Source organism: Argopecten irradians, chromosome 14 (genome assembly GCF_041381155.1).
Source record: "Argopecten irradians isolate NY chromosome 14, Ai_NY, whole genome shotgun sequence".
Classification (NCBI taxonomy): domain Eukaryota; kingdom Metazoa; phylum Mollusca; class Bivalvia; order Pectinida; family Pectinidae; genus Argopecten; species Argopecten irradians.
The window spans coordinates 25,379,283-25,403,372 of NC_091147.1; the positions used below are offsets into that span (position 1 = coordinate 25,379,283).

At 35.0% G+C, this 24,090-nt stretch overlaps 1 protein-coding gene across 9 annotated transcripts in view; it reads left to right on the forward strand.

Annotated features, from left to right (window-relative positions):
* Nucleotides 1-24,090, forward strand: part of LOC138307937 (peripheral plasma membrane protein CASK-like) — a 203,639-nt gene that overhangs the window by 161,279 nt on the left and 18,270 nt on the right. For all 9 annotated transcript variants that reach the window (XM_069248867.1, XM_069248868.1, XM_069248865.1 and 6 more), the window contains 2 exons: nt 21,288-21,479; nt 22,923-23,001. In XM_069248867.1, the coding sequence (XP_069104968.1) occupies nt 21,288-21,479; nt 22,923-23,001 (271 nt within the window). The remainder of the gene's footprint in view (nt 1-21,287; nt 21,480-22,922; nt 23,002-24,090) is intronic.

A 24,090-nucleotide genomic window follows, 5' to 3' on the forward strand; every position in this document is an offset into this window, starting at 1 on the left:
AAATTTGAAAAAGAACTTGATTCAATGGAGAAAATCATGTTGTTTCGGTACTTATGACACGGTGATATGTATATTTAATCTAGCCAGGGCATGTTGGCTTGATTAAGAACAATATTCAATTATGTATAGCAATGTCAGCTTGATCAAGTATATGATCATGTAAAGTCTTGTTAGCTTGATAAACTGTATGATCCTGTAGAGTCTTGTTAGCTTGATAAACTGTATGATCCTGTAGAGTCTTGTTAGCTTGATAAACTGTATGATCCTGTAGAGTCTTGTTAGCTTGATAAACTGTATGATCCTGTAGAGTCTTGTTAGCTTGATAAACTGTATGATCCTGTAAAGTGTTGTTAGCTTGATAAACTGTATGATCCTGTAGAGTCTTGTTAGCTTGATAAACTGTATGATCCTATAGAGTCTTGTTAGTTTGATAAACTATATGACAGTAGAAAGCCTTGTCAGTTTGATGAACTGAATGATCATGTAATCTTGTTGGTTTGATAAACTGTATGATAATGTAAATGATTGTAGAAAGCTTTGTTAGTTTGATAAACTGTATGATCATGTAAGGTCTTGTCAGATTGATAAACTGTATGATCCTGTAATGTCTTGTTAGCTTGATAAACTATAATTCTAGTATGTAAAGCAATATAAGTTTGATAAGTTAAATGATCTGGTAAAGCCTTGATATAATATGTAATTCAAAACTTTCATAACTAAGTTGATATAAAACCAAGCTCACAGAAAATGATTAATTAGGAGCACTAATTGTTTGTTAGTGTCTTCAGTGTTTCAATGCATTCTAAAACTAATCTAACTTAAATGTCAGCTGATGGGGGAATATTCTTGTAAATCACAGAATTATGATTTATAAGTCTAAAGCCTACAAATGATACAATGAAAGTTGATTGATTTCTATTAATAGTAACAGTGACCTATTTTCTATCCAGTCCATAGTGAGAGCCAAAGTGTTATGTACTAACCTACATTTTATCTTCTTTACCAACATTTGATGAAATTTGATGAAATTATTTTAGTTGACTTAGAAAAAGAAAAAGGAAGAAAAATTTAAAAAATGAAAGAAAAAAAAATTATAAATAAAAATTATGATGCTTTGAATGCATTACCTCCCCTTGACTATTGCAACATAATTTTGTGGATCGATGCGATTTGACTCCAATGGACCACTTCCTGTTCTGACCTTCATTAAAAAGAAAAAAAATTGAAACATTATCATATCTCTGTGGGCTATTTTTGCACATGGTTGTCAAGGAAATCTCCAACATGAACAAAAATCAACAGATATCTAACACACCAGCATCAGATAGTGGCACCTAGAACATCTATACAGGAAGCAACAGTTTCAAACCCGCAGACTATCAGCACGAAAATAAATAGATTACGTTTGTTACATTTCAATAAACACACAATGATGATCGCAGCCCTGATCAAAAACCTTCACAATATATGCATTTGTATCCTTCGCACACGTGATTTTAAATGGTTACCATGGAAACCTTTCACTTTCCCAGTTAACTGATCAACTTAAAAGATTAAGGAAGCTTTTCTGATTGTTTAATTCTAAAATGTCAAGGTCATATCAAATTCAATAAATTTCCAATTTGAGAAATGAAATTCTAGATTAAAAAGCTGAAACTCAGTTTTTTAATGACTTCATGCAGTTATTCAATTTTTAGCCCACCATCATCAGATGGTGGGCTATTCAAATCGCCTTTCGTCCGTGGTCCGTCGTCCGTCCGTCCTTCCGTCCGTCCGTCCGTCCGTCCGTCCGTCCTTCCGTCCGTCCGTCCGTCCGTCCGTTAACAATTCTTGTTACCGCTATTTCTCTAAAAGTACTGAAGGGATCTTTCTCAAATTTCATATGTAGGTTCCCCTAGGACCCTTAGTTGTGCATATTGTATTTTTGGGACTGATCGGTCAACAAGATGGCCGCCAGGCAGCCATCTTGGATTTTGATAGTTAAAGTTTGTTACCGCTATTTCTCTTAAAGTACTGAAGGGAGCACTAATTGTTTGTTAGTGTCTTCAGTGTTTCAATGCATTCTAAAACTAATCTGATAACTTAAATGTCAGCTAATGGGGGAATTTCTTGAAATCACAGAATTATGATTTATAAGTCTAAAGCCTATAAATGATACAATGAAAGTTGATTGATTTCTATTAATAGTAACATAGTGACCTATTTTCTATCCAGTCCATATTGAGAGCCAAAGTGTTATGTACTAACCTACAATTCATCTTCTTTCCAACATTTGATGAAATTTGATGAAATTATTTTAGTTGACTTAGAAAAAGAAAAGGAAGAAAAATTTAAGAAATGAAAAAAAAAATTATAAATAAAAATTATGATGCTTTGAATGCATTACCTCCCCTTGACTATTGCAACATAATTTTGTGGATCGATGCGATTTGACTCCAATGGCCCACTTCCTGTTCTGACCTTCATTAAAAAGAAAAAAAATTGAAACATTATCATATCTCTGTTGGCTATTTTTGCACATGGTTGTCAAGGAAATCTCCAACATGAACAAAAATCAACAGATATCTAACACACCAGCATCAGATAGTGGCACCAGAACATCTATACAGGAAGCAACAGTTTCAAACCCGCAGACTATCAGCACGAAAATAAATAGATTACGTTTGTTACATTTCAATAAACACACAATGATGATCGCAGCCCTGATCAAAAACCTTCACAATATATGCATTTGTATCCTTCGCACACGTGATTTTAAATGGTTACCATGGAAACCTTTCACTTTCCCAGTTAACTGATCAACTTAAAAGATTAAGGAAGCTTTTCTGATTGTTTAATTCTAAAATGTCAAGGTCATATCAAATTCAATAAATTTCCAATTTGAGAAATGAAATTCTAGATTAAAAAGCTGAAACTCAGTTTTTTAATGACTTCATGCAGTTATTCAATTTTTTTCAGTAACTATAATCTTATAAGGATATAGCTGTTCATAGTAAAAAAAATTGTTTTCGTAACAGAGTAATGATGTTGTTTTGAAGATCATGATGGGTTCGATATGACATTAAACATGTCATATACCTCATCATTCTAAGGATTCATGTATTTCAACTTGTAATTAAATTTTATTGTCCCTGGATCTAAAGGCTAGAGTGGCTAAATGTACTGTATTGTTAAATTTCATGGGTGTAGAATTTCTCAATTTGCTGTTTGGAACTTAATTGTCAGGGTTTCTTTTCGCAATTCACTTTTGAATACTGATCGATGAATCGTCATTCACATGACAGAGGGTGAATTCGTACAATGATGAGTTTTCAAACATTTTACAATTCATTAACTTTCATGATTTTTGGTGAATTCGTATATTTACCAAAATTAAAACTGATTGGTAAAAATTTAGGATATAGACTGACATTTGGAAAAGTCTGGTATTACCAGAACCAATGGCAGGATTTCTTTTAGGAATCATAAATAGTACTAAGCCATTCTAAACTGATTAAAATTCAAATTTTGCCCAATTGTCATGAAAATTGGCTGACATGCAATCAGTTTCATGTAAAATTTAGGCATTTTTTACTGTAAAATATATTTAATTTACAAGAATTTTGAAATTGAATTCTAATTCCAGATCTGGAATCAGACTTAAAGGAGAGAATATATTCTAAAGGAGAGAATATATTCTAATGAAGCTCAGCTTTGTGTAAAATTGTAATTTGTGGAGACTGTTTCCAAGTCTAATATGAATATGGAATAAAAATCAATAAATTGATCATATAAATTTAATATACTTCAAAAATCTACACTGAATGTAATGTACCTTAAATCATATCTACAGGGATTTGCCATCAATATTGAAATCATGTAAAAGGTACCTGTATAATGTAGTAAAGATCTTTCAATATCAGAAACCTATACCGTTTTCACCATAAATAGCGCCCAGGGCACTTAAAAAATTATAACAAAGAGGGCCACTTATTAGGGAACTAATGTGTAATTTGTATACGAAAAATCTCATAAAAAAACGTAAGCCATATTTCAACTCTTTTTGTCTTAATAGCCCATTAATCTGTCAAACGAAACATAAATATGCCTTTTATCCTTTGAGACACATTATTATGTTGTAATTCACATGTAAAGGACTCGCAAGTTCATGTAATCTGGGATACAATGTCGATGTTATAAGCATATCACACAGTTGTAAATCATCGTTCAATCCAGGGGGGGGGGGGGGCATTTATATAACTTCAACTCCTTTTCTAGAAGAGGGGATCGGTCTGCATATAGGAAAAGGGGCGCTAAATATGGCGAATACGGTATATGTATATAGGAAAGGCCTGTCTATATCAGAAACCTATATATAACATATGACTGTGTATAACAGATAACTGTATATAGGAGTATCTGTGTAAAAAAAAAACCTGTATAATATGACAGACTTTTATAAAACAAAATGTTGTCTATATAAGACATTGTTTATAACAAACCTTGTCTTTAGTTGAAATCTGTCTGTATTACTGAACCTTTGTATATGGTTGGTGCTTTTTCCCTGGTACTACGACCCTTTTCTCTTTCTCTTGATAAAGGCTATTTCTTAGAATAACGCTAGCTGTAAGTAAAAGCTAATTAAAATAAGACTTGTAATTCCACTTCACAACAATGTTTTAATGGTTAAAGATACACTTCAATACAAGATCTAACAACTTCCTGTTCGGGGTCACTTTAGCATGACCCCTATAGTTAGCCAATCAACCTGTCCCCTATGAAATCCTTGATGTGATTGAATCTAGTATATCCTGAGATGGTCACGATTCTAAACCAGGCGTCATGCTGAGGTGATTCCAAAGGGAGAGTTGTAGGATCTTGTAGCGGAGCATATTTTAGAGCATCGTAGTGAAGCTGAATTGCAAGATTATTTTTAATTAGATTGGTCGTTAGTAGGAATGTAAAAATTAAAAGAACACATTGCAAGCGTGACATGACCAGCGAAGTTGTTATGAATGCACACTGTCTTATATATGTCAAGTGGGTAGTGTGAGTGAACCAATGTAATTATAGGCAGTTGAAGCCAATCAACTTCTTGTGCAATATTTTAATTGTTAATTCATACGGTTTTCTGACATTAGTAGCAAGCTGATGACAAAACAATTAATTTTTACCCCGTTGACTAGAGAAGAGGGATGATTGACTGCCACCCACATCTGGTCCCACATTCGATATCCATAGAATTTTAATTAGGTTACAATGCGTGTCAAAGTGGTTGTAATGAAATGTCAAGGAAACCAAAACAGCTGTGAAAAAGTGGTTTTGGGCTTGATACTACATTAATAATACAGCTATCAGCACTTCACAGTTAATTACTCAATCAGTAATTAGATGTGTGTTGGTAATGGATATAGATATGTGTGGGTGATGAGATAGTTATTTGTGAAGGATTTGGCACACTTAGAGCTCAGGCACCCCCGAAGACACATTTGAACTCTTCTTTTTCAAGACTTGGCATATTCCATTACAAAATTTCAGAGGTGGCTGGTTTAAAATAAAGGTTTTTATGAAGACTTGATGAGATAGTTCATTGTGAGCTTATAGCTCAGGCCCCAATTAATAAGCCACAAGTATGGATAATTCATTCACCCATGAAGACACAATTGGACTGTTCTACTTCGAGACCTGGGACATGCCATTGTAACAAATGGGATGAATGGGTTTAAGATGAAAGTTAGTATTAAGGCTTGATGAAGGTCTAGATCTGAAAACTTCCTGACCCCATTACTTATGGTTCAATAGGGGTAAGAGGTTTAAGGGCTAGGTCTAGGTCTGCACCCAGCTTCATAAATTTTATTATTATTCCTTAATATTAAGGAATTCCCTTACTTCAAATTCTCCATAGAAAAGCTGATAGGAAAGTTCCTAACTTAATTTGTTTTCCTTAACTTCTGTAATGCTTTCCTATGGAGAAGTTGAAGTTAAGAAATTCCTTTACTTCAAATTCTCCATAGAAAAAGCTGTTAAGGAAAGTTCCTAACTTAATTTGTTTTCCTTAACTTCTGTAATGCTTTCCTATGGAGAAGTTTAAGTTAAGGAATTCCTAACTTAATTTGTTTTCCTTAACTTCTGTAATGCTTTCCTATGGAGAAGTTGAAGTTAAGAAATTCCTTTACTTCAAATTCTCCATAGAAAAGCTGTTAAGGAAAGTTCCTAACTTAATTTGTTTTCCTTAACTTCTGTAATGCTTTCCTATGGAGAATTTTAAGTTAACAGAAGGTTGATGAAAGTGGGCCCAACTGTAGTACAAAGGCCCAAGTAAAGGTTAAGGTAAGGGTCAGGTTATTTACTAAGGCCCCAGTAACTCATTCACCCCTGAAAATTCATAATGGACTGTTCCAGGCTTTGAAGCAGAGGAGCTCAAATGTGTTTACGGGGTGAATAAGTTAAGAAAAGGTCTGAGTTTACAGTTTAAGGTGTAGTAAATAGAAGGCCTATAGCAAAGGCACAGTGATAACAAGATAGCATGTCAGCACTCAAGCTCTACCACCCATTGACAGGAATATGAATATCGATGATCATCATTTTCAACAATGTCTACAGACAATGAGTTTCAGCACCATGGTAACGGCTGTTTACAGTAATAACCATTTTCCATTGTCTGATTGTTAAATGGTGTAGTGCAGTTTTAAGTCTGAGGTTGGACGACTTTTATAACCTCTCCGTGCAAAACCTTCATCTCATTAATTATAAAGGCATAGGTTCTGTTTTAGAAGTAAAAAGAGACGTATATTTCTATTTCATTTTGTATCATTGAGCTAGGATATTGCCAGGAAATGTTGGGTAATGGGAAAAAGCACTGTTAGCTTGAAGGATTTAAGTTTGAATTTCATGCCCCTACACACCCCCACCCCATCCCTACTGAAATGGGGAGGAGGGAAAAGGCTATTATAGTGTTATCCCCTCCCCTCTGTCCTGTCCTGTCCTATAATGTTCCATACATCCTCTCCCTCTTTGAGATAAGGAGTCGGCAAGACAATTCACTGGCATTGACCAAAGGTCATTTGTGTTTCTATGGTTATTCAACCTTTCCTCCACTATAACCCAAACCTGACATGTCCTTGAATGATCTTGACTGAAAACAGACAAAAATACATTAGCACACATTTTGGAGACCTTTGCCCAGACAATGTTTTATTCAAGATGTTCAGAATTGTACTTAGCCTCCCAATTGTATGATAAGAGGAGGTGACTAAAACCTAGACTGTCTTCATGGAGGTGACTAAAACCTAGGCTGTCTTCATGGAGGTGACTAAAACCTAGGCTGTCTTCATGGAGGTGACTAAAACCTAGTCTGTCTTCATGGAGGTGACTAAAACCTAGGTCTGTCTTCATGGAGGTGACTAAAACCTAGGCTGTCTTCATGGAGGTGACTAAAACCTAGGCTGTCTTCATGGAGGTGACTAAAACCTAGTCTGTCTTCATGGAGGTGACTAAAACCTAGTCTGTCTTCATGGAGGTGACTAAAACCTAGGCTGTCTTCATGGAGGTGACTAAAACCTAGGCTCTGTCTTCATGGAGGTGACTAAAACCTAGTCTGTCTTCATGGAGGTGACTAAAACCTAGGCTGTCTTCATGAGGTGACTAAAACCTAGGCTGTCTTCATGGAGGTGACTAAAACCTAGGCTGTCTTCATGGAGGTGACTAAAACCTAGGCTGTCATTCATGGAGGTGACTAAAACCTGTCTCTAGACTGTCTTCATGGAGGTGACTAAAACCTAGACTGTCTTCATGGAGGTGACTAAAACCTAGGCTGTCTTCATGGAGGTGACTAAAACCTAGGCTGTCTTCATGGAGGTGACTAAAACCTAGGCTGTCTTCATGGAGGTGACTAAAACCTAGGCTGTCTTCATGGAGGTGACTAAAACCTAGGCTGTCTTCATGGAGGTGACTAAAACCTAGGCTGTCTTCATGGAGGTGACTAAAACCTAGGCTGTCTTCATGGAGGTGTACTTCATGGAGGTGACTAAAAACCTAGGCTGTCTTCATGGAGGTGACTAAAACCTAGGCTGTCTTCATGGAGGTGACTAAAACCTAGGCTGTCTTCATGGAGGTGACTAAAACCTAGGCTGTCTTCATGGAGGTGACTAAAACCTAGGCTGTCTTCATGGAGGTGACTAAAACCTAGGCTGTCTTCATGGAGGTGACTAAAACCTAGGCTGTCTTCATGGAGGTGACTAAAACCTAGGCTGTCTTCATGGAGGTGACTAAAACCTAGGCTGTCTTCATGGAGGTGACTAAAACCTAGGCTGTCTTCATGGAGGTGACTAAAACCTAGGCTGTCTTCATGGAGGTGACTAAAACCTAGGCTGTCTTCATGGAGGTGACTAAAACCTAGGCTGTCTTCATGGAGGTGACTAAAACCTAGGCTGTCTTCATGGAGGTGACTAAAACCTAGGCTGTCTTCATGGAGGTGACTAAAACCTAGGCTGTCTTCATGGAGGTGACTAAAACCTAGGCTGTCTTCATGGAGGTGACTAAAACCTAGGCTGTCTTCATGGAGGTGACTAAAACCTAGGCTGTCTTCATGGAGGTGACTAAAACCTAGGCTGTCTTCATGGAGGTGACTAAAACTAACCTAGAAACCTGTCTTCATGGAGGTGACTAAAACCTAGGCTGTCTTCATGGAGGTGACTAAAACCTAGGCTGTCTTCATGGAGGTGACTAAAACCTAGGCTGTCTTCATGGAGGTGACTAAAACCTAGGCTGTCTTCATGGAGGTGACTAAAACCTAGGCTGTCTTCATGGAGGTGACTAAAACCTAGGCTGTCTTCATGGAGGTGACTAAAACCTAGGCTGTCTTCATGGAGGTGACTAAAACTAGGCTGTCTTCTAAAACCTAGGCTGTCTTCATGGAGGTAAGACTAGAACTGTCTTCATGAACTTTTACTTATATATCACACTGTGGCCAAGTGGTCAAGATATCTGGCATATTACCATAAGCCCTTCACCTCTTCGTCACAAGTTCAAATCCCATGTGAAGCAGTTGCCAGATGCTGACAGCTGGTCTGTAGTTTCTCTTCCAATAATCCAGTTTTCCTCCAACTACTTCAATTTCAAACAATTTTATTTGTCAAAGACAAAGGGATGAGATATATGTCAGATATTGCCTATATAAGTCGTCTTTCTAAAATTCCTCTACTTTACAAACCTAACCTTGCACATCCTTAAGTGGCCATTACTGTTAAAAAGGATGTATATTTAAATCTAATCAAACCAAACTTTGACCTATATCTTAACTCCATGACCTATATATTACTATTATTAACTCCATGACCTATATATTAACTCCATGACCTATATATTAACTCCATTCAGCCTAAAAGAGAACATTTGACCTGGTACTAAGGTTTTAGTGATATCAGAATCACATACATATGTATGGGGTACAACGATTAGTAATAAATACCTGGATTGGGATATTAATACATATGTATAGGGTATGACGATTAGTAACAAATACCTGGATTGGTATATCATCTAGCATCCTTCCTGCATGATAACAGTCAAGCTACCCAAGATAATAATCAATTATTTGAATGTGCCTCCGGAGAATTCCGCAACACATCAATTTGTTGGTAAGTTACAGAAAATGTATCTCAAACATCTCCATGACCAAGAATTGATTTTCCGATACAAGTAAAAGTTTAAAGCTAATTCGAATAAATTCAGAGATGTTTTGAGAATGGTGCTGTTTAGAAATACAGTGAGTCACCAATTTAGAACAATAGCATCGTTGTTCTCTTTATTTCAAAATCAGAAAAGCAAATATGGAGATTTGATTCTTTGAGACAAAGATAATGAGTGCTGTGCATCACATAAATGCAAAGTTCTTTCATGATCTATTACGAGGGGCGTAGCAAAGTTGGATTGTGTTCGGGGAGTATTAGATCAAACTACAGCTGTAAAACTCCAGAAGTATTGTAACCTATTCTTCTGTCATGCTTAAACAATAAATTTTCACACCCAGATGTCTGAGACCAAATGCCTAAATGATATTTTAAAATTTTCGAAAATAGCAAAACTGTCGAACATCAATTTCAGGTACCATATTTATCAGTCAAAAATGCAATTTGAAATTTCATCCGAGTTTTCTAATATGCTACCTTTGACATTTAGTACTTGATTGGTTTATGTTAGTGTGTAATTATTTTTTAGAGAACCAGTTTTTCATATGTGATCAGTTCTCATTTACTTTAAATGGGAATTTATATTCAGATATTGGGGGCGGCGGTGGCTGAGTAGTTATAAGATGTTCCGGCATATTACCACAACCCTTCCACCTCTGGGATGCGGGTTCGAATCCCATGTGTTGGGTACTTAGGCTTTGCTCCACCAACAAACCTGGCATATCCTTACATGACCCTAGCTGTTAATAGGACGTTAAACTAATAAAAACGAGAGAAAAAAATATATATTTAAGGATTAACTTGAATAGATTTTTTATGTTATGGAGATATAACACAAAAATCTGAGTGTACTCTAAATAAACCGCGAAGCGGTTTATGATGAGGGTACACTCAGATTTTTGTGTTATATCTCCATAACATAAAAAATATATTCAAAATAATCCTTATAATTCAAATGACTAAAGATGATCTCTTCAATACTCAAAATTCATTCTGGGACTCTTTTGTCTATGAAATCATCACGCCGTCATCTCAGCCAATCAGAAGCAACGTCACAATCGGCGACGCCATTTTTTCCTTTATGGGCTGATAAAGTAAATTTTTAAGCCAATGAAAATGCTCATAACAAGCAAAATTGAATTATATTCAGATACTGATAAACACATGTGTACCTATTCAAAGTTGTAGCAAATGTTGTACCTTACAATACACAAAATGCAAAGTCACTTGCAGTTCATGGATGGTTTAATTGACAGCTTGTGATCTGTCAAGGCGCAAAAGATATCAAACAAAAAAACACGTGTGTCAACCACAGCTCTTCTTCTGGAAATTGAGATTCAATTTATACAAGTGATAAGCTGAAAAATATTGTATATAAATACGATTTCCATATATTTTCAATGTATATTTTATTAGATGTAAGTGAAATTGAGGTCTCAAATGGGGAAGGAGCTTTTATAGGGACAGGGTGTTTATTGGATCGAATATGGTTATTTAAAAATAAAAAATGTTATCACTAAATTCTATATGGAAAATTTAAAAAAAAAAAAATATGAAAAATAAAAAAGAACAGAAAGAAAAATTTTTCTTGAGAATTGTTTTAATTTCAACTTTTTAAAATTCCTAAAATCTGAATCGATTTCACTTTTTCATTATCCTATTTCTAATATTAGCAGTATTACTAGTTTAGGTTTTAATTGTTGATTAGGACTTGAGAGATTAATTAAATTCTTAGAGGAAAATCAGTAGTTTTAACCTTCATTTCTAAAATTACCGTATTCGACCCAATAAGCTCCAATTTCCCTATAAGCGCCAATCCCCTTTTGAGGCCTGAATTGCAATTGCCCAGGCATAAATAACTATCAAAACTATATAGGTTTGTACTTTGCATTACAATAATATTGTTTCATTAAGCACATTTTCATATATATTTTTATTTTTTAACACGCTCTGGGCGCTTATTGGGTAAAAAATGGTACTTAAACCTTGTACAAATCCTCTACACATAGTTCTTGGATAGAACATTTTGGTTAATCCTGGGTGAGAACTCTTCAGAGAAGCTTCAATAAAGGTAAATTATGTTAAGGGAGCATGCATCTTTAAGATATTGATTGTATTAAGGAAAACCACATCTCAACTACCAACAGACAGTTATTTGACCCCGAGAAGCCTTATGCCTCCCAGGCTCATAATTCTGAATTCCTGCAGATGGCATATCAAGTTAGAACTCTCTGGAAAATATCAAAAATATGGCCTCCAGGATACCAAATTCACAGTTGGGGGCGAGTTTGCCTTGTCTCGGAAAATGATGAATGGTTATCTGCTGTAGAATCATAATGTTTAATTTGATTTGTTGGGCTGTTTTCAAAGAACAATCAAATCATGAATTCTGGATGAATAATGCATTCAGCACATGGCATATTGTTTAGGATGACCTCTCTGAGGAAATTCTTTTTTGGAAGAAATAATTCTGACTTTAAAATATTGATGGTATTGTTAAGAAATTGCTCCCTCTGCTTGTTTAACAGTTGATCGTTTAGACAATTGACTATTAATTAAATCTATTAACTTATTCACCCCAGAAGATATATTTAGACCCTTCTAAATCAAAGACTAGAGCAGTCCATTGTAAATTTTCAGGGGTGAATGAAAGGATGCTAGAGAGAAGAATCTGTTCAGGGACCTGACAAACTCTTGGGATGATTTTTTTAAGCATTCATGGCTGTAGGTAAAGCTTATAAGTTTAATGTCTTCAAAGTATAAGGACAACAAACCTGGCCCCAGTTTCATCAACATTCCTTAACTTTAATGAATTCCTTGATTTAAAATTCTTTATAGAAAAGCATCACATCAGTTGAGTATAATTCTTTTGACACTCCTTGGCTTTTAAGCAATTCCCAAACTAAAAAATTTCCATTAGAAAGAATTTCAGAAGTAAAGGAACTTTCATATAAAAGGTAATCATAAGAAACAACAGTTTAAATAGTCGTCACAGTCATTTAAAAGTATCTTTGTCTAAAAAGGCAACATTTGCCAGATTCAGGTCTCCGAGACTAACTTTAAAGTCTATATTTGAGAGACATTGTTTTGAAAAGCAACACATAAGATGAGGTCCACTTCCTTTAAATACATGCCCAGAAGTATGAATTAAGACTGCTAGAATGGCACTGACTACATTTTAGTGTCCGTTTCAAAGTTCTTAAGTTATACCTCTGAGTTCACGAAAATATTTATCATATGTAACCATCTTCACTTTATAAAATGCAATATACAAAGACACATGAGTCGACTAGTGAAAGCTTATAATGCATCACTTTACAGCTTAGAAATCCAGCCAGAAGTTTCAAGTACAATTTTTATCTCGACTTCGGTGATGGCTTAGGAAAGTTAAACAAAGGTATAGTGGTTTTAAGGAAGAGAAAGCCAGGACTGTGTGGAATATTTATATATGTCTACTTGTCATAAAGCTACTGATATCTGATCAAACCGAAACTTGGTCACTGTTCTTGTCATATAGATTTATTTTATTGTGTGAGGCTGAAAGCAAGAAATGTATCACATAACATTAAATGTCATTTGTGTCAATGATTTTGGTATACCCCATAATGTCCTGGGAAACATTATACAAAATCTGACATAATAACTCCTGAGGGTGTACTACAAGGATTGCTCCTGCTGTCCTTATTGTTAAATCTAGTATGAGATGTCTAAACTTCAGATTATTTTCTCCTTAAATCTTCAGGTTTAGACATGAACGAGATAAATAGGTAGCAATTAACCCCTTTAATTTGATTTGAAGAAAGGTTTAAAACGTATTAATTTTAATATTATTTTTAGATATGATTCTTATTCTAGTAAGTTTTTTCTCTGTAAATTCTTTCCTCATTGGCCAGCTATAAAAATTGTTTCTCTGTAAAGTCTTTCCTGGTTGGCCAGCTATGATAGTTGTTTCTGATTGGTCTATGCATTGATCATGCGTGATAGGCCTACAGTAGTAAGCGTTTCTGTGTGATTTCATTACACAAAGTTGCTGAAAATTATTTTGGGTCACTTTGATAGTTTACTTTAAATTTAAAGACGCTTCACCGCCGACAGAACATGAATGATTTTCATCATTTGAACATTAATTGACGTAACATCGTGTATATATATGCCTAATTAGCACAAAAAATAACATTAAATAATTTAGTTTGCCTTTGGTGCATGAGCAATCATTACTTCATTCCATATGGGATATAGTGCCACGGAATTTTTTCGGGATGCAATTAATTATTTTTTCATATTTTTAACTTGAAGTAAATAAGAAGCTCAAACTTTTCAATGGTGGTAATGGTATAAAGAAAGTAACTTTTGTAACTGAAGAAAAAAAACCAAATCGTGGATAGTGAAAAAATACCATTTGTCAGCTGTGGAGCATCTTTAATAGAGAAGAGTTGAAATCTATACATTCTGTAAGTTACAAAATTGTGGCATTATATAACTTTTTTCTGTGATTGTTTGGGTCGTTTAAAGAAATAAAGTTCCTCCATCTTCTAAGATGTTTGCATACCTTTGGCATGTTAAACTCATTGTGAGCCAGATATTTGTCGACTTACACACGTTGGCTAATTAGATTTCCTCTTGTTATGTCAGAATGTGTTTAGAGCTGTAGTTTCCATGCAGGTGCTAGTTCTGCTGGAGTGGAAAGGCAGGCAAACAGCATGTGTAGAGCTATCATTTGCCCATTATATGGCCATTTACCCTGGTGCTCAAGCCTTAAGTCTCCTTTTTATGAACCTGCCCCCCCCCCTTATACCAAACACTTAACTGTTTTCTGACAGATAGTTGTCTCTTAATTTTCCCAGACGGGGAATCCTTTAGAACAGATGTTACTAGACTGTTTGGGGGAAGTGTGGTATGAAATGTGTAAAGAGTGTGGAGGTCCTTGGGGTGGGGACATAGGGAGGGGTAATACAAAATAATAGAGAGGGGGCAGTGTCTGATTTACTGGTGGACAGGGATTTGAGTTAAGGGGAAGGGAAAAATGTGAGGAAGGGGTCGGGGGGGGGGGGGGGGGGGGCAGAAGGAGAGGTTTTGTTTATGGAGGCCCTGAGTACAGAGGGGGGGCTGGAAATAGGAGGGAGAGGCAGAAGAGGGAGGGGTTTAGTGTGTAGATGCCCTATGGACAGAAGGAGGGTCAAAAATGGAGAGTAGGAGCAGGTTTAATATGTAGGTACCCATTACAGTGGAGGAATTGTGTGTAAATTAAGGTTCCCAGGGTTGGGGGGGCAGAGTAAAAGGTTAGTCCATAGAGGCCTTAGGGACAGTAGGAGCTGGTTTGAAACAGTAGGGACAGAGGGAGGGGTTTAGGGAACAGAAGATTGGGGTAAGTATAAATCAGGGATATGAAGACAGAGGGAGGGGACAGTGAAGGATAAATAATGAAGGTATACATGTACGATAAAAAGGGGACATGCTAAGGGATATAGATATGGTGGGTGGGAGACAGTATTGTAAAGATGTTTGTAATCAAACAAAGGCAGAGCGGGGCCATTGTCTTAAGATGGGGCTATATGAGTTGTATGTGAGAACCCCTGAGAGACAGTCAACACATTGGGAGATGTTTTGTATTACAGAACAATATTCCTTTGGAGATAGGGAGGGGTTCAGTAAGTAGAAGATGGGGAGAAAGCTCAGAAAATTGTCAGTCAGTCTAGGGCTCTTGGCAGACATGTAACAGGGCCTGTTTTACAGAGTATTGTTTTACACAATCAACTCTAAACTGGAGTGTCTTTAGTGACTAGAACTCACCCACTGGACAAATTCCAGATCTCACTTGGACCTGACTGACCAGAACTGGACATGACAGGGGATGAATATATTGGAGGTGTCCTGGTATGTTTAACTTGTGCACATCCCTAGAGACCCAATTGCAATCTGCTATAGTTCTAGGATGAAAGAGTTCATAGAATAGTTTAAATCATCTTTTAGAGAGCATCTTAGCTAAACTTGATCTTTTGCACAAGTTGGAAGGGATGCGTTAATATATAAGAAAAAATAAACAGAATTTTTTTTTTAGAGAGCATGTTAACTAAACTTGATATTTTGTACAAGTTAGGATTCAATTTTCATTCTTTCAATGAAGTTTATACAAAGAGTATTTAAGTTATGTTCCAATGGAATTTGTAAACTATTTTAACATACAAATGAACACACTATAATTATTTTGTAGGAATTCTTTTTTAGATCGTAATATATCAAAGTACTTGTGCCAGAATTATTTGGCATTCACTTCTTTGGCTAGTAGAGACATTCTTATAGGCTTTGAGAAAGTGAAAAAAAATTAAACGGTACAGAATTGTCAGAAATTTTACAACTTTTGTAAATATCCATTTGAAACATCCATACGACCATGTAAATTGTTCCACAGGGTTCATTACTTCACTGATACGTGACACAGCAGATATAAATCTAATTATTTCATCAACAACAGATAACACAGTAGGGTGTATCCCCAAAAAATGTTCAATGATTCCCTCATTTAGCTGAAGATGCGAAAGTCTGTCTGATAATGTGGTTTTAGCTCTGCAAAGTTACCTCCCATAAAATCTCTTAACTCATTTACCCCTAAAAATACAATTCGACTCTTCCAGCTCAAGGGCAGGAACAGTACATTATGAAATTTCAGGGGTGAAGGAGTTGAAGAATCAAAGGTTTCACACATGTTATCTTATTTCTTATATGCACTTCCACAGTATTTCTCATTTGTTTGATTTTTTACTTGGTTTATGAAAGTGACAGGTCGGCTTTTTGCCAAAGAAGAAATAATGTTTTGTGTAAGACAGAGGGAGGGATATAATTTAGAACTGATAATGTAAGAATCTGATGGTGAGGACTTATAACTTAGTCATTATGAATCATCTGTTTGTTTCATTGCGGTCCTACATTGGAGATCTATGGTAATTCTATAATAATTGACAGATCGCCAGCTGTCACAATCAAACCATATATGTGATTTTCCATTTTGCATTATGCATGCTATGACATCTGCAAAACTTTGAATGACTACACCTGCAATGGTGGATGCATGAGTTCCAGGCGAGGCTACATATACTGTCTAGCGATTGGTCAATCACAGTGACTGCCTCTCTGTCCTCAACTGGTTTCTCGACCCCCTTCTTTAACCTAGCTAACAGGCCTATAGAGTGGACCTTCGATAATCCATACCCTTGCATCCCAAGTCCAAACTGTCCAAATTGTGAATTTTCTGGACTCCCCAAATCATGCTTAGACAATAATCAAATCTGTTCTCTGATAATTCTGTGGGTTTTCTGGACTCACATAATCTGGATTATAGCAGGTCCAATATAAATATGAAATGGCACATGGTGAATATAGCTTTCAGTATGTAAATGTATAATAAAGGTTGAAAATTAACTAAGAAATTCAAGATGGCTGCCGTAAGTTCAAAATTAGAATATATTCTTATTATTCACAGATATTTTCAAGTTCATGGAAAACTTGACTGCAAATGAAGCAATTTGATACCCCACGAATAAAAGCCGCCATATACTCAAATATATACTTGTATATTTTGATAACTCAAAAGTCATACCACATTTTCTCTGACTTAGAGTTGATACAGTAAGTCACTGTAAAAGGGAAAGATATGAGTTGACTTAGATGTACTGAATAGACAGACTTTCTTGTCATGATTACGTTTCGGAAGGATTAAGAATATCCTTACACTCGATAATTATATCATGCGTTATATAACTTAATGTTCCTCAGAAGATTACAATGTCTTGTAACAAGATTTGGAGGAAAAGTCATAACACGTTACAGTATTCTCTCTTCCTATTGGGGGACCTGATAACAGAGTTGCTCGATTTTTAATAGAACAAATAACTGAAAACTACGACATGAAATGTACGATAATTAGATTGAGGAAAAAAAGTCATACATGTTTCTAATTTGCTCAGCAATATCATGAGCAAGATAAAATTGAATGAAAGTTGCAAGTTGATTTTGCTTGGGTTTGAGGAATTCTACTTCTCTCGATTGGAATTTGTATGTCTTAACCTCATATGAGGTATGATAATCTACACCTCTGTACATTTAATGTAACAATCGGGAAATTTAATCCATATTTCGCGTCATTTAAGATATACTGATTCATTTTAGGAAGCTGAAAATTAGATTTGCTTTATCATAACAGGCAATTTTTGTTATGATGAAATTGAAGATACCGAATTCGACCCAATAAGCGCCCAGGGCGCTTAAAAAATTGAAAAAAATGAAAAGGTGCTAATAAGTCAAAATTAATGCAAATTTATACCGTTTTATGTAATTTTGGTCCTTATTTATGCCTTGGCAATTGAAATTGAGGCCTCAAAAAGGGGGAGGGGCGCTTATAGGGACATGGGCGCTTATTGGGTTGAATATGGTTATTAAACTTTACTACATTCTATCATTCCAAACATATTCTACATTACATATCTACAGCAAATAGTCCACTACTTTTCCAAAACAAAAAATAAAGGTTTTTTAAAACCAATAATATTAAAAGAAATTGTATATCGATGGCCTAAGATAAGTTTACAGCACAAAACAAATACAAGTTTTCCTGCATGATATATGTTTACAGTGAAAATTCATTTTGCTGTTTTGACGTGTAGCGCAGAGATAATCCACTATTTAGGATGACGGCGGAAACATAATACGACCTGCGTTATAAGAATTAACATTTAATTTATTTCAATTAAATTGTTTAGGAGGTGATAGTGGGTGGAGTATTAACTTTAAGTTAATAACTTTTGTGACTTTACAAAATTATCAATCTCGTTTTACATTCCCATTTTAAAAATCAAAAGCCGTTTCAGAAAGGCAGTGGGGCTTTAATTACCTCATGGTATCAAATATATCTGTGGGGTTGGGTGAGGGAAGGAATTACAATACATGTAGATTTCCGTTCTTAGACTTTATCTATACAATCACTGATGTTCCCTTTGTTAAATCAACCCATCATCAAAGATATGTTAGGAATTATGATTTTAATTCACCGAATAATTACAGATATGATAATATAATATATGATAATGAAGGCCTGCCTTTAAGGCCGAAACATGTCGGCAACCAGCAGCACCAGATGAACCTAAAATATGCCATTGAGTACCTTGCTCAGGAGTTGCATCTCTTATTATTTTGAAGATATAATAATAGTGTAACGGGAAACAGCTGTTAATATACTGTATGGAGAAGAAATCACTGGAAGTTATGTACATTATATTCATTCTTCAATCATATACAAAACAAAATAAGCATTGCATAATATTAAAAGTAACTAATATAGCTGTAAAACCATCAAACACTAGATGAAAAATTTCAGCTCTTGAATTTGTGAGATCAAGACATCAGGAGTACAGATATTGTTTTTCATTTTACCTGGTTTTCTTGTGTTATCCCACATATCTGTAACGTGTTTTGTAGTTTATTTTCGCCTCTCGTCCTCACATTTTCTTTCCTGATGAAATTAGAACACGATCCCAGACGTTACTTATTGATGATTCCGTTCGCGATTCCATCAGCCGTTTTCGACACCTTTACTAATTAGCCTTAAGAATCAGGCCCAAGATATCCCTATGGCATGAAGAAACATATTTTCTTTGTAACATACCATCTTGTGTCCTACATAGAATGGCCTTGCCTCGTGTTTTATGCATAAATATTGCTGTATTGTTTTTGTATAAAAGGATGGCCACTTTGATGGCCTTTGGCTTGTGACGTTTCTGTCATGCTGTATTCATGTGTGTGTACTTTTTGTAGGTATTATAACGTGTGAGCCTATAGATTGTTAGAATATATAATGGAGGACTGTTTCATGCTGAGATTTCAAATGGCTCCCCGGGCGAAAATTTAGGCACCAGGACAAATGAACTTGAACTCTTAAGACAGATAAATACATTATTATGTATACTGGTAGATGGTTTTAGTCAGTAAACAATTTCTTTATTTTTTTCTAAACAAATTTAAGAATTTAGCAATCTGAATATAAGAGTATATATTAACATTCCAATTTAGTTTTGAACAATTTTATACAATACCAAATACTATTCTATTGTTTATTTAAATAAAAAAAGTATTTCACTTGTTCTTGTTGACTCAGTTGCCATGATGATAGGAAAGGACAATAAAATGTTGTTATTGTCAAAAGGATTAGACATCAGGCACTGCCTATATGTAGTTTTCTCTGTAAACATTGCGGTTCACAATTTATTCAGATTTAACTGAAATCCAAGAATGTTATTTAGTAACTTTAGAGCTTGGTACAAGCTCAAAAACACAGTACTAGATTGAAACTGATGAGATATTTTGTTATTTCAGACTTAATTCTCAGGATAGGAAATTGTATCAGTATCTTAATGACGAGAACATTTTATTATTTAAAATTTCCAATACATACATACGCCTGTAAATTAGGAATTTACTAGAATTTCGCATGATATTAAACAATAAGGAGAGTTTTATTGTTTCTGTCTTTATTACAAGGCTAGGGTGGTGGTATAGACTGATTAGATGTTTTGTTGAATTAGACTTTTACTTCAAGGATTGGTCACATGGGATCGAAACTAAATAGAAAGTTTTGTGATTTCAGACATTATTTCTACATTTTTGTTTTAAGACTTTATCTGGTTATTGTAGACTTAAAGTGAACAGTCGGGCAAGGATGGCTAAAGTTGGTAAAAATGATGTGAATGTATCCAGTATAATTTCTTATGAAATGGAAAAATAAAATCTCTCGTCAAAATCTGTCTGCGTACGAAGAAATTGATTTAAAGTTTGGGAATTCTAAAACGTCCTCCCGGCTCACTATGTCCGTAGTTACATTTCCACGCAGCCTCGCTTTCAATGCTTTAAACTTTTCTTTACTTTAATGGTCAGAATTGGGAAACTAAGCAGAACTTGACCGTCGTATTAATATGCGAGAACTTTTGGAAGGCCAATGAACGCATTTAGACTGGTTTTCTTTGCCCGACTATTCCCTTTAATGCTACAACAACAAAAATACAAACTAGTACAAGATTTTGTAATTTCAGACTTGACACTAATTAAGGCTAGAATGTTTATTAGAATTTGCCCACAGATTTTATTGTTCAGTTTTATCATTCAGATAGTATGGTAGACTTCTCGGAGATTTTATTATTTTAGACAAAACTGTACTAGGATAGAATCTCGCAGTCGAAAATGAAAGTAGACTCCATTATTTCAGGGTTCACTAAAGCCAGTATGTTGCATTAGAAACTGGTGTTACTGATTTGTTTAAATTTGACTTCATTACAAGAAAAAATATTGTGATAAAAACTAATAGGAGATTTTATGATTTAAGCATTATATACCACACATGCATGATTTTATTTTTCAAACTTCACCTTGGACTATATGAATGAGTTAAAGTAAAAATTAAATCGCCATGAAAAAGTTGTTTGGCACGAAAACGTAAAATTAAGTTGATTCTCACATCTTATTACAGTCACTTTGCTTAAAGCCCTGAAAGTTATATTTGAAATTAATGAAAGATGTTGTGATTCTAAAATTTTACTTCAAGGCTAAAATGTTGCATTGATGATTTTATGATTGCAGGCATTACTACAGGCCCATGATGTTGTGGCTCACGAGGTTTACGGAGAAGATGCCGTCCGCGTTACCCCCCCACCAATGCAGCCTTACCTTAACGGGGATAGTCAGCCCGACAGTCCCGACACTGACGTAGAACCCACTAATGTCACACGTGTACGCCTGGTACAGTTTCAGAAAAACACAGAGGAACCCATGGTAGGCTATGGTTTTTATTTAGTTTTTTTTTTTAATGGGGAATATTTTCCTTTTTTTGTATAAAGACAAAAAATACAAAGAAAAATAATTTGATATTTCCATTTTTCCATATGCATGGAGCCTTAAACTTGAATTTCTTTAATTAGTAAAACTTTAAGGGCTATACATTTTAAAAATCTTATAAAATTTATGGGAAAAAAACTTAAATCTTGTTGAAATAATTCAGTTTTTACAAAGATGATTGTACCAAAAAGAATGAAATTACTGTAATAAATTTGAATTTATCATTTAAATGTTGGATGAAAAAAAGCAGGAATTGAAATGTAATTTAACTAATTTGTTATTCACTTCTCTTGTAAAGAGTAAAACCAAGAATTTTAAAACTGAATCACACTGACTTTTTATAAAGCTAACTCCCATAAATTGGTTAACAGTGTGGCAGACAGTTTATGGTATCTTTCAGTAACTTAAATTTAGTCTTACCTAGTCTCAACTGAATCACTGACTTTTTATAAAGCTAACTCCCATAAATTGGTTAACAGTGTGGCAGACAGTTTATGGTATCTTTCAGTAACTTAAATTTTAGTCTCAAGCTACCTATTCTCACTGAGTGATGGCGATTCATTTATCATAGATAGAACAAACATTTTATGTTTTTAGTTTGAGAAAATGCGGTGACATAAAACTCCGTCAACTCTATCTGTTTGTCTATACCTAGATGGCGCTGGTGTAGGGTGTCAAATATACTGGAAATCAACTCATTTTCGTGTGTGATTTATTTTCACGAATTTTGCATTCAAAGTAAATTCATGAAAGTTTATCACTGTGAATTAACATCCACATCATTTAGATTGATAGAAAATTACCTGGTACATTCAATTTTTAAATCCACGAATATTAGTCTTTATCGAACTGGTTTTGAAATGGAAATTTATGAAATTTAATAACTACAACAGAAAGCTGGTTTACAGTAGTAAATTATCTGGAAATTCCAAAACCTCTGAAGACTAAAAACATTTCAAAGAATCTAATACTGGTATTGTTCAAAATTGTACCAAAACTGTGAATGCATGTCATTATCCTGAGGTTTCATGGTTTTCTTTGGAAAAGAAAGTTTTCAATCTATTTTAAACAGAAATAGGTTTTTAGCATTAGATGTAACTTTAAAACTCATTCACACCTAAATACACATTTTGGACTCTTCTACTTCAAAGAATTTGAACAATCCATTATGAAATTTTATGGGTGAATGGGTTTATTTGAATTATATATGAGGGTAAGGGGAAGATTGACATGGACAAAAAAATGTGATTTATCTGGAGTTTTTTCCAGGGGATTAATTGGATGGGCCAAAAAGCATAATTACTGTCATTGATTCCGAGGGGGCAAAATTCTATTCATCTAGATTTCTGGAATTCATATTTATAAATTTATCTACTACAGGGGATCACTCTGAAACTAAACGACCAAGGCCAGTGTCTTGTAGCCAGGATAATGCATGGAGGCATGATCCACAGGCAAGGTGAGTGTAAAAATCTAAAACCCATCTGGGATACTTTAGGGTTGTTAATATTCGTGGGGCTTTTAATTTTGCTACAGTCACAAATTCATCCAAATTCATGAAAATTAAATTTGGGGCAGTGGGTACATTTCTAATGACCTACCTGCAGGGCAGTAATTGAGATGAAACAACATTACTTGCAGTATTGGTTTGAGACTCCCAAAACCTTTAAAAGTTTTAGTCGCCTTTCACGATCATGCAATGGGGACAGCAGGTACAATTCTAATGCCCTGCCATCAGGGCAATAATTGAGATGAAAGAGCGTTGCTTAAAGTATTGGTTTCATATCCAAACACCTTTACAAGTACATTAGATAGAGATAGACTACATATACACAAGTAAATACACATGCTATTGATATCAGTAGAGAATGTTTTCGATCAGAGTTTCCAAATTAATGAAGCTGTTCCCTGGACATGTACTTCTCCCATGCTACTTGCCTGACGGACGAGTGCTTTTGAAAGTTTTTGCCTACCCCTGCTGACATACAGATGTAGTGAAGATCGCGAAGGTGTTAACGCTTTCCATTGATCTGTCCTGTTAGATTTGGGGTAGTCAATATTTTGTTGGTATATCCTGGAGAAATATTGGTTGGTTCCTATAGCTACATATCAGTAGCTGCACCCTAGGGCATTCTTTACATAGCTTATTGACTACATGGTAAAATATCTACTATAATCTGTCTACTGTGCGAAATACATTGCCTACAATATTGCTTTTCTCCTGAAAATTATTTCCTTTACTACCTTTGAATTTTTCATCTGAAATAAATCTTTTTAAAAGGAAAGATCACCACGAAATCTTTTTAAATGTGTTGCCTAAAGAACAATATGAAATCTCCTTCAAAGGCTTTGGCCTAAACTTCAAAGTCCTTGATGAAATCTTCAAAAGTCTTGGAAATTTTCACTAAAGTTTTCCTATTGTAGCACACCTAGGAAATCTTCTTCAGAAGTCCATTCCATGTAATATATTGGTATTATGTTTTCTACATAACATCCCTCTTATATTCTGTTATGAAATATATACTGATGTCACTTCCATGTACCAACG